The sequence below is a fragment of the Galleria mellonella genome, unplaced genomic scaffold, assembly GCF_026898425.1.
Source record: "Galleria mellonella isolate WM207_F2 unplaced genomic scaffold, CSIRO_AGI_GalMel_v1 utg63, whole genome shotgun sequence".
Lineage (NCBI taxonomy): Eukaryota > Metazoa > Arthropoda > Insecta > Lepidoptera > Pyralidae > Galleria > Galleria mellonella.
The window spans coordinates 9,324,715-9,341,933 of NW_026442130.1; the positions used below are offsets into that span (position 1 = coordinate 9,324,715).

The window sequence follows — 17,219 nt, forward strand, 5'->3', positions numbered from 1 at the left end:
ATAGCTCGCTAAGTAATTAGTAGCTTCTGTATAGGGCTAACTGTATAGGAACATGATAACACTGCCCATAAAATATTAAATTTTAAAAGAATAAATAAATTTTAAAAGTGTCTCATTTTTGGTATTGTGATTAGTCTTTACCAATACCACACATTTGTTAACTATTTTATTTCAAATACATTAAATGAATGATGAGAGTTGATTCATACTATACGTAGATTGAACTACTGCATACATTATTTCAAATATGTTCACTGTTCGTTCAGTACTGAGAATGACATTATGATGCATACAGGCGCGAGCGAAACACGTGACTTCCGCTGTCGAAATAGACTGCACTTCTTGAAGATTGTTCTCAGAATTGCTAGTGTTTTTTTTTTTTTGTGGGTGATATTCTGTATTTATATTTGTATAATGTTAAAATTTCGTTATTACAATTTAAAAATGTCATTTGAAAATAAAAATTTATAATAATTTCTACAGTTTTTATATTCTTATTTATAATCTCGATTTTAACTAAAACTACTACGTGGTATATACAAATATAAGAGGAGTAGATTGAATTGAAACTAAAACTGTTTAAAAAGTCTATTGAACCTACTTCAAAATATGAGGAAGTTACCAATTCGATTGTATTTTTTTACATCATATCTCCATATATAAACCAATGTGGAATTTTTTTTTATCCTTTAAAACAAAATAAGTGGTTTTATCATAATACAATAATGTCCATTTTTATTTTTACGGACCAAAATTTTCATTATTGATCGATTTCTTTTTTATTTTGTTTATAAATATATTTGTAGATACAATTTGTTTATTTTATTTTCATTAACATTGAGTTTATTTTCTAGCAAAACAGCTTGAAACAAATTAGTTGTTGCAAAATCTATATACAACCAAAACGTGAATAAATTATATATCATTATAAAAATTATTAAAATCTATACAGAATTTAAGAAGATATCATATAACTTAAAAAAATAATATACAGACAAATTGAGAACTTCCTTTTTGGAGTTGCTGACATAAACCTGTGCTATTCTTATTTCAGCCGAAAGACTTGAGACACCACAGATGCATTTATATCAGTTATAAGTAGGTGGCTCAGTATTTTTAACTCACTGGTCTATTATAATAAGATAGCTTATCTTCATAGCAAAAGTTGTGAAATACCTGCGCCTGCACGCAAGGACATTAGCGCACGAAATTCAATCAGATATTACATTCGTGAATTATTCACCTTTATGGGGATTCTGATTACAAGCTGACCTAAATACATAGTTCCCCTAAAACTGCGCGTATTTGGGTCGTATATTCAAGATATGTAAAATTACAATGTCAGTGTTATTACTATATCAGTAATAGAATCAGACTAACGTTATAAATGATCAGTTAAAATTTCTATACAGTTAGGTTGTCATTAGTATCCTTTTAAAGGAATGTTTTATCGAGAAAAAATAGACGATGAAAAATGTTGAGTTTGTCATATTAATATTCAATATTTCAAATTATAATAGTAAGAATCTAATTTTTTTAAATCATTTATAATTTTTTATGCAACTTTAAATGGCCAACTCTGGTAATTGTATAGAACACTCCCTTCAAAACATTGCTAATTTTTTTTTCTCAAGCAATTACGGTACTTATGTCAAGTACATATTATATTATATAATAATAATTATATTATATAATAATAATTATATTATATAATATAATTCATACCTAAACCATAGAAAAACTTACTAGCTTATTCCTTTATCTATGCCCAAAGTGAACTAGGTTTATGAGAAGCTTGATTACAAGTTGACCTAAATACCAACGTAACCCGCTAAACGCTACGCTGAGCGATTTATATCACTATAAATTAGTAGGTATAGATATATTACTAATTGCCGAATAATGATATATTGCGTATATATTTTAGCCGACCTTAAAAAAGAGGTTTTAGATTCTACAGTCCTTTTTTTGTAAAAAAAAATAAATAAAAGAGTTTCGTAGAAAAATTGATGAAAGGAATCTTTATAAAAAAACTTTCGGTGTCTTTTTTCTTAACATCTATAAACAGTTTCGTTTTGTTGTTACAAATTCCACTATAGAATATAAATATTATTATATATATAAAATATTATACTATAAAGAAAAGATTAGTAAACTTGTCATAAAAAAGAAAATGCTTACAAATGAATTGACGTCTTCAGTAAAGACTAAATGTACCCATACCTAAATATACCTGTTAAGTCTATTCAATTTTACATGTAAACCAAAACCATTATGTATAACTTATACATAATTTTGTACGACTTCAGAATCTTTTATGTTTCGTCAACAAAACTCGATATTTAAAGATTAAATTACTTTCGCACTTTCAATAGATTGCATTTACTCCCCAAACAGAGGGGTTCCGTTCCTTTGAAGGCCTCGATTATTTCGCTCCCCCTGTACACAGACTGCAGTGTTTCATTCCACGATTTGGAATACAGCTAACATTCACTAACAAGCCATTATACGTATGTTATGTACATTACTAATAAAAAGTAAATATTTACTTCTTTTTTTTCTAGAGTCCTCTCAATATTTGTCTTGCGTTATATTGAGTTTCAAAAATATTGTATAAATATATTTGCTCATTCTGTTTCAAAGAACATACTAATATCAAATAGCGTTCTTCTGAATCAACGAAACAAATATCTGCATTCTCTACTAAAAACATAGCTGCTAAAGTGGGTCTTAGTGTCTGTTATGTTTATTTTGATGATTTATGTTATAATCGACAAAATTCAAGCTAATTATATAAACTTATATACAGATAAACGTCGCCAATACTTCGATTAATATAAAAACTGTTACGCTATTTGCATGCTTTAGTGTTACTGAATGCTTTAAAAAAAACAATCTACAATTCTATTTTTCCAATTCTGTAAATTTCCTTTTTTTTTTGCTCTTAAGAAATCGGGAATCAAAATTCAGCTGTGGTCAGTTAAGCTCTATTACGCCTATTTTACAGTCCATTTATAGCATCTCTTTCTACCTACATTATATTATTACATATACATTACCTACCTACTACATTATATTATACATTACCTACATTATATTATACATATGCCTACATTTTATTATTGCTATAGGGATAAGAGGTTTGTGGGTCTCCTTCGCAGTTAGTTTCATTTAATAATGGGGGTCTACCTTTTTTTCTCTTCATTTTATTCTCTTAGGCACTTTACTCTCGAAAGTATTGCATTGAAACTAAGGTCAGTAGAGATAAAAATCAAAAAAAGAATGCAAAAGAGACCCAAATAAATTCATCCATTTGCTTGGTACAAGTGTTTGCACTACTACTATGAAAACTACACAACTTTTACCTTGCCATAAAAACATAAGTGGTTCTTCGTAGATATAGGTACTGCAGAGTAGACGAGATTTAGTTAGGGGAGCAGATCCATTGTGCTAACCCTCTTAAACCCCCTATCCACAGCCCAAGGGTAAACGGAGAATAGTCTACTCTTTTTAACTTGCTCATGAACTTTCTAACTGCCTACATTTGACATAACTTTTATATTGAATCAACTCGGAAGAAATATTTAGTTCCCGCAACTCATTTTTACTAACAACTAAATATAAATGTTTTGCTCCCATTTCTTAATATTTCCTTGTTATTTATTATATTCATAATTGGTCAAATAATAATAAACTGACTAAAACTATTAGTGTTCAACATAACAACAATCCGGAATGTGGAAGTGGATCTGGAAGTAGCAATTAAAAATGGTATTGTAATTTAATTATAAATAATAATTATATACTTGGATGTAAAATTCAATCTTAATAGAAACTTCTCCTTCAAAATGTTGCCGTTATGTTTTGTTATCTATTCGTATGTTGCAATAACAGATATAAGGAGAAGTATCTACAAACAATATATTATTATTTATGTATTATATATTAACACAAAAATTTAAAACTTAAATAAATTTTCGCATTATAAAAACTCAAATTTCCAAAAAAAGAAATTTATTTACAGATAAATTTATTATTAGTCTTTTTATAGGACAGTTTAACTAACTTCAATCATAACTAGAAATCCTTCGTCGGATATCATACCAATATACGAGTATCTTTACCCACATGAAATTGTCCGACTGATTTAGATGCCAAACAAATAACATCGAAGAAGACAAAAGAGATAAAATTACAATACCGTATCAGATAACACACCGACATAGATACATTGTCAGTAGGTACGAGTGTTTAATCGGTAACCAAAAATTAGTTCCTTTCAACTATTTTATTATGTGATCCTATATTAATTAGGATTATTATATTACTCTGGCTCAACACGTAAATCTACGTCTAATAACTACAATGCATAAATGAAATATTTCTTATTTAGAAAGAGCTTTGATGTCTTTTGATATATAGATAATATAAAATGGGTTTGAAAATTCCACTTCTGAGGGTATAATATAGAGCTGAACTTACAATTTTATCATAAATTGGAAACCTTACTCCCACTTTTACTTCCAAACTGAATATTTTTTTAAGTGTAAAATTTAAGTAGTTAATAATAAAATGCTTTATGAATACTTTTTGAGATCACCAGTTTTTTTTTTTTTTCAAGAAACTAATTAAGATGATCGTTAAAACAAATTTGTAAATAATTAAGATTTTTATATTTCACAGCTGGTTAATAGTAATTGAAGTATTTTTCACATTATATGGATTAAATATATATCATTATTAAGTATTCATATTACCTTTGTAGGCACTCGATAAATGTTTTAAACTCTACCACAAGAAAAAAAGTTTGTGTACTAATTCTACTTATTTTAAAGTTTTTCTCAAGTAACAGTTTAAATATGAAGGATCCACTCAGAAGCCGCAATAACCGCGGTGCCAATTAACAATTCATAAGCGAGATGCGTCGGCACCACAAATCCGAATTTGATCTAGAGTTGAAACCACGAACTGCCTCGATTATACCCTCCACCACAATCCCTTGGTATAAGACTTTATTAATTTTAGCAAGACAAGAATATTATTACGTCAAACAGAATATTTTGAACAAAATCAAAAACCCTTTAACTATAATGCTAATAATTGAGGTAATCTCTAAGAAAAATCTCACCTCATTTATTTTACTGACACTAAAGGATAGAATGATAGCGAGCAAAAACTTTTTCCTTACAAAACTAATGATGGTTTTTGCTTTATTATAAAATACTTCATATATCAAGTTTGTGGTAAAACCGTATTAATACGAAACCGATAATAAGTAGAACCCTTCATCGCCCTTTGACAAAAAATACGAATTGTTAATGTTCTTAATTTCAGAACAATTTCTTATCGCTTCTCTGGATTAATAATGATTTCCTATTGTAGACTATTAGGAAAACGAGAATTTTCTTTAGGACAGATTCAGAAATTTCATGAAAACATTCAATAGGGATCTTAATAAAAACAAAATAAAACCAGACCACACCGTTACTTCAGTATAAAGCGGCATTGTTCGAATAATGAATCCCCCGAACTCTGTGATATTTTAGTACAATAATAAGAAAGGAATTTTCGTTGAAAATATATTCTTTCTTTTTCCATTATTTTGTTGCCTTTGAAGTCGCCGACTAGTAAAATATTGGTATATATTTACGATCATGTTTTATTTATTTTGTGACACTAACAATATAGAAATATGTACCTAATTCGTACTAAACGTAACTTAGCTTCTTGTTTTTGGCGTAGAACAAGATAACTTATTATTTCTTTAGGACTTAGTCATAGTTGTACGATAAACGTGTGAAAAAATAGAAGTATCCTCTCGTTAAAAATACTTGATTTTTACTATTAAGTTTAAAATGTCATTAATATTAAAACTACTTAATTTATTAACATCTTATATTATTATTATTATTTTATTTACCCTACAAATAACACATTATAACAATATTTGTATAGGATATAACCTAAAATATGTTAATTTGTTAATCAAAACATGATCATTGTGATCATTAGATGTGAAGATGTATTTTTAGCTCTAGTTTGAAAGTTTTTATCTCAATAAGAAATAATAAAAGATTGCACAAAATATCTCACAAAAAAAAATTACTTCAATTGTGACAAAACTGTAAGTATATATTTTCAGATAAAAAAAGAATTAGTTTAGAACTATCGAAGTTATCAGGTAACAAACATAAAAAATACAACCTAATTGAGAACATCCTTCTTTTTAAGATCTATTGAAAATTATACCTTACCACCTCCTTATATCTCCACGCTCCGGTTTTACATAGATGTACTAATGAAGAAAACGAAACTAAATATTTCCTTTACACCAGGTATAACGTTTTACTACTTTTTCTACAAAACGACCAAAATAACAAAATAAAATTATTAAATCCATCGAAAACTAAAACAGTATAAACAAATGAACGTCATTTTGTCTATTTTTGAAGATCTCACTCGCTCCTTTTTTGATATGGAAATTTTTAAACTAAAATTCTGATATATTCATATATTATGTATGATTTTTTAAATATTTTCTTTCATACAAATATTGTCTTGACAATTACAATTGCACAAAAAAAATTAGCCAAATAGGTGCAATCATTCTGAAGTGATATGCTTTCATACATTCGGCAATTGATTTTTATTTATATAGATTATTCATTCATAGAGAAGTACTTTATAAATTTCCATAGACTAACATAACGGGGGCAATCATCGTTGCCAGATTGAGTATTCATTTAAAATTTTGAGAAAAAAATATTGTGTTCATGAAAATTTGGAGAATTAAAGTTTTTATAAAAAACTGAAAATTTTGGTATTTTTTTTAAACTTTTTTGTAAAGTATATAAGGTATCGATGTTAAATGTCAAAGTATCAAAGGTGATCAATAAATTATGTTAAACTATGTCATCGATTATTCGTATTTATGAATCGTACACCAAATCTTCTATCTGCTGTAATTTGATGTACTGTCACATGTTGAGCTATAAATAATAAAAGAAAGTATTCAGAAGACTATAAAGAAAGCAGATACTGTTTTTTTTAATTAATATACATTTAATGTGATTAAAATAAAAAGTAATAAAAAATATACTTTCTATTGGTGGTGTTGCTCGACAAAAAAAGCTAACTTCCTCGGAGAATTTGTAATACAAATATGTCAGACAGAAAGAGGAAGGTGCAAAATATTATGTCACGCCCGTATATACCACCCTGCTGAGAAAGCTCACAATTTGTCGATAACAATGATTTACATAGCCCCGTCTGTACTATTTTGTTTCGAATAACTCGTACTCAATTGCTATTAAAGATACTATAAGAGTGAGTGCAATTTTTGACATGCTGTGTTATAATTTATCGCATGGGTTCTAAATTATTCATTTGTTCATGAAGAAAATAACATAGACTTAATATATAACGTTTCAATTCAATATGTACACATTCAGAACTTTATTTGGATTAAATTTAATGTGTTCTTTTACAAATTCATGTACAAAATATTTCTGATTGTTTTATAATATTGCATTTAAATGGATAAATGTTTAAAGCGCAATCTTGTGAGAAATATGCAGTTATGTAATTATTTTTACTAATTTATGATATATCCAGGTACAGCACGTTTAATTCTTACCAGCTTCGCTCACCGAAAACTAATACCACTTCAATACATAAAAATAATCAGAACTTGTTTTATTCATAAATAGTTCGAGGAAAATAGTATACAGGACAAATTTAATAACTGATAGTTTTTTTTTTCTTTTATTATACAACGACATGTAACCGCATCGTTCTAAGCGAACACACAAACAATATGGTTCATAAATACGATCAACCTAAAAGATAATTGAAGTAAAATAATTGAATCGTAAAGTAAAATAATAGTATACTTTACGATCCAATTATAATAACAAAGAAAAAAAGAATATTAAACTATCTATCAAAAGTAATAGAATACATTAATGTCAGTATGTAAGTTTCTGTTGGTTGTCTGTTAGTTGCGACAAGTCTCTGGCATCGGAAAGAAATTAGAAGTTTACACTCATTACGTGCTGGTTGTAAACATTCAAATTCAAATCAATTATTGTATGAATATAGGTACATACATTAGATGAAAAAAATTTTTACAAATCCATTATATAGATTACTATTAATGTATACACAATATAATAAGTAATACACAATATAATAAGTATTTATAACTTAAAAATAAATAAAAATAATTAGGTACCTACTACACAGCGGTAGACTCATCGTCTACTACATTACATGCCAATTATGCTCAACGAAACGTAGACAACTCAAGTACAACTTTTTAGAATAACCTCTAACTTAACCTGGAAATACAGATGAGAATACATAAGAGACTCGAAACATGTCATTTTTTAACTTTTGATTCATAAATTTTTTACCCTAATTCATATATTCTATAGTGTGAGTAGATTCTTAGTTGTACATACCGCTGTCGATTTCTACTATTGTCTGTAGATACTGTTATTTACTAAGACACCGGCTCGCGATGCGAGAATGCAAAATATTATTCCGGGTCTACATTACAGAGGTCGTTATTATATATTGTTAGTGCTAAAATTTTATATCATTCACCCAATCACTCCTTATGGTGTACTTAGGCACTATACCGTTTGTCGAACAAAACATAAAACTTAACGGAGGAAACGCCAAAATATTCTACGCTAAAATATTCCATCCCATTATAGCGTCTTCCCATGGAATTCATTAAAATCAATTTATTGAGCAAACTGTAGAGCGCCCACAGTAATTTGAGTAACAAATGTGAAACTATGTACATACAAAGTCAATCTAAATAAGATTTTAAAAATGATTCCATAAGTATTCTAATTTTATCATCATCATATCATCTGTTAACTGTCCACTGCTGAACATAGGCCTCATAAAAAATGGGTTTTGCTGTAGTTACCACGGAGAATTTTCATGACCTTAATGGAAATTATTATTATTGCATCCTGTTGTACTTGCATTTTCCAGTTATGACTGCATATATTTCCTTTCCGCGTTTCGCAATATCTTAAAAAAACATCTACTGTCGTCGGGTGGAGACATATAGTTGAACGTTATTTAGGTAAGAATACAAGAATAGCTAGAAAGAATTAAGAAATTAAATGTTTTATAATTTTTCACGTTTTAAGAAACAACCTTTTAATTTGTTATAGTCGCATACATTAAGGTAAATAAAGACAAACTGACTTTCTGTTTACTACGTAAAATTATACATAACATAATGGTGATTTATTACACAGAATCCTCGTAAAAGCTTCGATTTAAAAGTTAAAATATTTTTATGACCTTTATCTACCTTTTTTTATGTCGTTACATAACTGTGCCTTTAATTGGGCATCAGGCCATCCCCAGGAATTGTTTCATCCAATTCTTTCTAATAACACCATTAAAATGTAACAAACAGTATCTTTTTTATCTAATAATAAGTTATTATTATGTAATAATATTTTACATATTTTCGAGTAAACTCTTTATCCTGTTTTAACAACACTCATGGAAGTGGTCTAATGCCACAAATTAAATCACTAAGAAGATTGGCTAAAATATAATGCTGTTTCGGGCAAACAGCGGTATAACGAAAATCTCTAATAAGGTAAAAAAAGTACCTACCTAAAATACCTAAATAAATTACTGTACATACAAAATAATATCTAAATTGTCTGCTCGTACTCTACCATTTCATATTAAGCACGTTTCATTTCGAAATGTTTTCACGTCGTCCTTCGTCTTGAAAATAATTGAAGTGGCTGAGCTATGACTGAAATTTATTGAATTTAAGTAATTCTGTAAAATTATTCTTTAACGATTTTGTTTACCACCTTAAAAAGGTACTTGTATCAGTCCCTTCTTAATATAGGTTACGAATGGACCTTTCGAAATAATGAACTATTATCGCAATGTAGATATTATATTACAAGTAGTATAGATTGACTTTTAATATAATGTAGATACTTATTTAAATGTAGATACAAGTTTACTGTAATGGGATTTACTGCACATATTTAACAATTGATTTTTATATTTCTGGTTACAAAAAAAAAGTAATTATCACCCATAATACTATTATAGTTACAATTAGCTTTATACACCATTGTGTATTTTGTATAGACAGAATCTTACTTTTTCGCAATCGCCCACAGTGCTGAGAGTAGTGACGTAACCCATTTAATTTTCCTGAAAGAATGAGTATTCAATGAGATTAAAGAAGCTTCCGTAAAAAAAAGTCAGTTCTGTTTTGACTCGTAAAGTAACCAAATATAGAATACAATTTTGTTTTCATGATATAAAAAGAAAAATATATAATAAATCAAACACTGTTATTAATAAATATAATCGATCATAAATTTCCGAAGTCTTTACGTATTACATATATTAATTTTCATTATAAATATTTCTAAATAACCTAAAAATAAATAATAATTATTTATAGAATACATACCCAAATATGGAATATTACAAAATTATGAACAGTATAATTTATATGAGCTAAATTATATTTTATTGTTCTAAATAATCGTGTTAAATCCTGTCTCTTATAAAAACTCTGCACCGAATAATTCCAAAGGTTACTTTCTTCTAAGACGAACTCTCACACTTAGCATTATGTGCTGTTTGTCATTGCCAACAATTGTTTCAACATAATCGGAGAGTCTTCCTCAAGATAAGCACATAGCTTACCTTGCATCGTCTTGTCTTGTACAGTACACTCGCAGCCGAAGTCGTAAACATAGAGACATAGTGCATTAAATTATCGTTTTCCAATTATATATAAACAGTCTCGTACATATAAACAAAATATTATCTATAGAGATAAACCTATTTATAATATTGTAAATCATAAAGAAAATAGATACGATAATTATATTTTACAATTGGTGTTACTAGAAACACATCTTAGTTTTCTAAAATAAATATCTATGTTTAGAATTTAATAGAGTCTACATTGCTCTCAAGTGGCTATTAAATATGCTGTTATTCTAAAAGCAACATAAGAATATTCCCTAGAGTGGTTTCGCGACAGCATGCTAAGGAAGACGAGGAACGTTCAGACACTATTCTATTTACGTCCGATCATTATGCGCCAACACGCGCCTTTAACTGTATCAGCTCGTTTCCGTTGCCCTCCCTTCGTCTACAGAGTCATTTGTAGCCAATATTCGACCAAATTTGTCTGTATACACATACTCCGTTAGCCGTTGAAAGGATGGCTTAATTAATGGATTTTTCTCTTTACGTCTCATTATTCTTTTTTCATCATACATCGATAATTATGTTATTGTTATGGATAATCATTTCAAATACAAATCACGATTTTCAAAAAATCTATAATTATTGAAAACGGCGCTGGTAGGAGAAGAGGGCAGCGACAATAATAAAATAATATTAAGAGAGGCTTACCAGTATATTTTCTTATGACAATCACAATCTAACAACATAACAATAATATGTCACTCAAATAGAAAAACAAAATAAGTATCAAAAGACATATTCATAATATAAAAATATAATGCTAAAAAGGTAAATTATATAAAAAGAGGTCTGTCGCCAACATGGCACGCCCCGGTGCAGAGCACCAATCTAAGGAGGCGACAAAAGCAATATCACCATGTCAATCGGACTTCCATCTTGTTGTTGTGGTGACGGTACAAATCTGTGTCGGTATGGGGCGAACAGCTTCAGTCGACGGAGTATCCAACAGCAAATGAAACACTGTGAGAACTGGCGGCTTCTCAAAATCTGCTGGGACTGGACGTGGATTTATTAGCACCTCTGAAAAGGGCGCTGGTAGGAGAAGAGGGCAGCGACAATAATAAAATAATATTAAGAGAGGCTTACCAGTATATTTTCTTATGACAATCACAATCTAACAACATAACAATAATATGTCACTCAAATAGAAAAACAAAATAAGTATCAAAAGACATATTCATAATATAAAAATATAATGCTAAAAAGGTAAATTATATAAAAAGAGGTCTGTCGCCAACAATTATAATAAGTGTACTGTACTTATCGTTAAGTGATAAAGGGTGCGTACATGTCGTAGGTACTTTTACAAGCTTTTGTTTAGTTTGCTTTGTTCGTTATTATACTTTTTTCCATCCGTTTATCTTTTTGGTTTTAAAATTTGTTTTTTTTTTTAAGTTTTATGACATTTGATTAAACTAAAATTTTGTATACTTATAAGAAAAATTATATTTATACTAATTCTACCAATAATAAGTCTGAATCATACACAAGTTACATTGGCTTGGTTACACTCACTAGTTTAAATTGTGGTTTGATGAATAGAAGTTACAGTTCTTTTTTCTCCGTGTCTGAGATTCAGGGATTAGATAGTATTAGATCAAAATTTTACCACGCTGATAGTGCTTTTGTTCTTTACCGTATAACATTTAGTGCTCAAAGTGATCAACACTACAAACTTTATAAGATTAAACATCGTTTGAGGTGTGAGTCTATAGTTAGTTAGTTATAGGAGTATTTATACGACTTATTTTCTTAATTTAGTTACTGATTTATTATTGATAACTTGCCCCCTTTAAATTACTTAATACCGTTTATATTTGTAAATAACTTGCAATTATATTTACTGGAAGCAATTTTAGCTTTGCTATAAATTTGGTAAAAAAAAATTTTTCACTCTATCTGATAAACTAAATTATAAAATACAAAAGTTAATAGCAACTACAGATTGAGTAATGAATTTATCAATTGCTTACTAAAACAAAGGTGTGTACAAAACATTTCAATTTAACGTTGTTATTGTCAACAGATGAGCAACATGAATTTATGAGATCGCGATTTAGTGACGACCACCGGTGGGAGCGGGCAAGATGGGGCGCGCGCGGTACATTGCGTGCGCAGTACTCCTGCTGTGTCCTCTAGCGCTAAGTCGCCATGACGACGACTTCGCTTTTGACAATAGTGACGAGTTTCAGGTCGGTGAACCCGTATTATATTTCCCTGTAGGCAATCGGCATAGATCATTTACATTTATATAGAGTATGAGTCTAAAAGCTGTACCTAGAACAGTCATCATAGTAATAGCTGGCACATTATTTTTTTTTTTATATTATACTAGAATCTGAAAGTATAATATTGATTAAAGATAAATATAAAGACATTTTAAAAAAGTTACCAATTACAACATTAACACAGTTTTATACCTTCATATCTTTATGTCAGTATAATTAGAATGTTCGAATATATTAAATGAAACGATTGCTCTGTTGTATTGTTAAAGTGTATTTAAATGACATTGTTTTATGAATACCTACCAAGACCGTAGCAACAACAGTTTATGCTCATTCGGTATATTGAATTTTATTAGAAGAAGGAGCACAATCACCAACATTATTCTTTATTCTTCAACATTATTCTCTTGTTGAAAATTTAATAATCGTCTAACTCAACAGCTCAGTGTCTAGACTTCGAAATAGATATGGCATTAATTTATATTGTCTTTATTTCCAGGTTGAACTTACAGCCAATCATTCCGAAATAACACGAAATGGCCTAAGGAGATTATGGGGCGTTCCTGATACATCGGCCTATGTAGGACACTTGTTCCGTATGGAAATTCCCAAAGAAGCTTTCTCCGGAGAAGTACAAGCATACAAGGTACTTTCGCGTGTAATTTATCAAACAGGTTTAAATGATTCCGCCACGAAAAGATATAAAGAACCCTTATTCAGTCTGTGCCACAGTATATCCATGTCACTCTTTTTTGTCTAAATACCAATTTGTTATATTTTCTATTTTTTTTTTATATTCTTTCATACTTATTTTAAGGGATTTTAGAAAAAATTAAGTTCTCAATTTGCCTCTAATGCATGTGTATGTGTTTGTCGTGCACCATCTTCGCTAATTTTAAAATAATTTTAATTATAATTAATCAAAATTATTAAAATTGATACTCATGTATTGAATCCATATTAATTCTTGTTGTATTAAGTAGGAGTTTTTTTTTTTTTTTATGAAGTAGAATTAAAAATTCTATTACATTTAATGTATGAAATCGGGGCAATACTAAACCTTTTGATTTGTTATCATCTTATTTTTTTTTTTTTCATGGAATTCCATTTCTATTGAGAATTTATTTTATTTATATGCTTTTGTACATTCATTTATAATATAGATATTAGGTTATACCAAAATGTACACAGGCGGACTTATCCCTTAAAGGGATTTCTTCCAGTCAATCTGGAGAACCCAAAAGGAAAAAGTATTTGTAGGGTTAGCATAAAAAACATAACATATAAGGTATTAATGGTATGTATAGTATATCGGTAATAGTAGTCCTTCAGAATTTGATTTTGATTGAATGGTATTAGCCTAATATAAAAAAAAATTTTGTATCTGCCGTTATCTGCCCACTGCTGAACATAGCCTCCCCCATAAGGGAGGTTTTGCCTGTAGTTGCCACGCTTGGCAGACAGGTTGTCAACCGCACTTCGGCTTTCATTGATGTTTTAAGAGGAACGCTATGGCTAATCCCTCTATCATAAGCACCAATATCTATGGAAAAGAAAGGGGTGACCTATTCTATGTCTGGACCTACACACTTAATGTAAAAAGTTTAGTCGTTTTTCTTATTGTATTTTAGAGAGACCTATATTTAGCAGTGCGCGTAGTTGTGTTGTAATGATGATAATGATGACTGAATTATGCACTTGCAGGTTCGCAGGGATGACGGTCGTCACACGCCTAACTGGCTTGCCGTGGACTCAAAACACGGCCTGATCAGCGGCTTGCCTCAACAGGCAGACCTTGGTGCCCACACCTTCAGCATCACAGCACACGGACGAACGCGTGGACTTACAGCTACCGACTCCTTCACCATTGAGGTAGCTATTAAGTATAACTAGTTTTTACCCGTGACTTTATCCGCGTGACCGTTGCGTCGATAAGATGATCACATTAATTTAGAGATAAACCTATGGTAACGTTCTACAGAACCAGTATTATGATCATTAATCGAGAGAAAACATGTTCTAAATATTTCTCCATCTTATACTTTATATTATACTAAATTTTATGACGATTGGTATAGTCCGATATTAGTAAGAAAAGTAAGAAAATGATAATAGTAGTACAATCAGTAAAAATGCTTTTATTATATCATTTCATTATTTCATTAGACACATATGCCAAGACACTATTTTTTTTTATCTAAATAAAAGTGTAAAAATAATTTCAAATCGCATTATGATTAAATATAATTTTGTATTGATTTCCATTATTATTTATGTATTAATATAAATTAATAATATTTTTTTTTTCGTTTTTAATAGGCTCTCCACATGATCAGAGAATTATATTTATATTATTATTGAAGCCTATTAGTTCAATCAGAATATGGCTCGTCTGTGTAACAAATTGAATTAAAACATCTTTACAGACTTTCCAATTCATATTATACTATTTGTAGAATAGTGGGATAGAATCGATAAAAATATTTTTTACAGCGTGTGCCAAGTAAAATTAAACAGGTTATAGTAACAGATTTTAATAATTCTTAAAGTGTATTAATAGTAATAGAAAATGTAAAATATAAAAATTAGTACTAGATAAAATAAATGTAAACCGTGAATGAATTTGCCTCTTTCAATAATAAATCAACGTGCTTAAATGAGCAAATTGTGTTCAGTCGCAACTCGATGAAATGGAATTACAAATTGTCTTCATCACTAGGCTCGATGAACAGACAGTACAGTGATTCAATCTCGTTACATTTGCAAATCAATTTAACTCGTGAACATTAAAGTAGACAGCTGGAAACAATAATACTGCCGCATAGGTCTACGGTCAAGTTTGTGGCTTTGTTCTTTTTAGTAATGGCAAATAATACATTAAAATATAATATGTACTTACAAAACTTTCAACAATGGAATTACGAATAATCTTTTATAAATAATATCCAATAATAATTGTATGATTTAAAAAAAAAATTAATCGGTCGACGTTTTAACTTGCACATTCTACATCGTGCCGTATTCCAATAAGATCTCTTTAACAATTTTTAAATAAATTATATAATTAAGTGTCTAACTGTAAATAAATATTTAATAATCTCTTACTTTACATAAAGTTATTAAATTAATAATATAAGTAACATTTTTAATTTCTAATGAGTAATTATTATGATGTATTCATAGTAATTGTCACGTATAATTTGGTATAAATTCTTTTGACGTAATGGCGTATCTTGAAACAGGTCGTGCTCGTCTCATTTAAAATAAATTATAAAGAAGATTAATTGTATTTATTCCTAACAAAATTAAGTACCGAAACCCGGGACAAATTTTGTTAGCAATTAACGTTCTTTATAATTTATTTTCAATACGTTGACAACTTATATACGCAATAAACAACAGGTATAACGGCAAAAGGAGTAAAAAACGCGAGAAATAGCAATAATATCGCCACGTACAAAAAATACTAATCACAATTAACCTATTTTAACAAGTCTATTAACAATTAATTATTTAAAAATACGATAATGGGATTAAATATTATAACAATCAATCTTTATTGACTAATAGTACATATTTCGAGCAATTTATGCACTAATACTACGCTAATATTTAAAAAACAAAGTGGTACCTAAATATATGGCGCTTTTACCAATTAGTAACTACTCCAACTACTACAACAATGGTTTCTTTTATTGTTCAACAAACTGTAAATTTGATGCATCAGAATATTCTCACGAAACTTATCGATTCATTACGTCCATCATTGATGTTATATTATAAATTTTCATATAAGTATCAGTTTAAATTGATGATTCATAAAAAGATGTGTGCACGCTTCATGAGCACAGCTACTCTATATTTTCTTCATAAATTATAGACTACACAACCAATTAATTCGCTTGACAATGTTCAGGTAATTAAGACATAATGTAAGCAATATCTACAAACTAGAATTTCCAGTATTCGTAAACAACTTATCACATTGGCTCTGTACAGTTTTCAGCATAAATTGGCTACCTCTGTCTCCCCTATTAATTTTGCCATCAAATAGCTGTGCTTGCATGCAATTTTCCACTTTGAAAGGTGAGAAACGGTAGTGAAATTACTGGCGTACCCAGTATTTGAGTCAGTAGAGTCAAATCACAAAGTAGGTATTGCATTTGGTATTGCTAACATCACGGATGGGCGCCTGCCACG

At 29.2% G+C, this 17,219-nt stretch overlaps 1 protein-coding gene across 8 annotated transcripts in view; it reads left to right on the forward strand.

Moving 5' to 3' along the window:
- The window catches only part of LOC113521990 (dystroglycan 1), a 131,278-nt gene that overhangs the window by 89,411 nt on the left and 24,648 nt on the right, over positions 1-17,219 (forward strand). For all 8 annotated transcript variants that reach the window (XM_031909989.2, XM_031909981.2, XM_031909987.2 and 5 more), the window contains 3 exons: positions 12,818-12,983; positions 13,519-13,665; positions 14,724-14,891. In XM_031909989.2, the coding sequence (XP_031765849.1) occupies positions 12,879-12,983; positions 13,519-13,665; positions 14,724-14,891 (420 nt within the window). In that variant the 5' untranslated portion in view covers positions 12,818-12,878. The remainder of the gene's footprint in view (positions 1-12,817; positions 12,984-13,518; positions 13,666-14,723; positions 14,892-17,219) is intronic.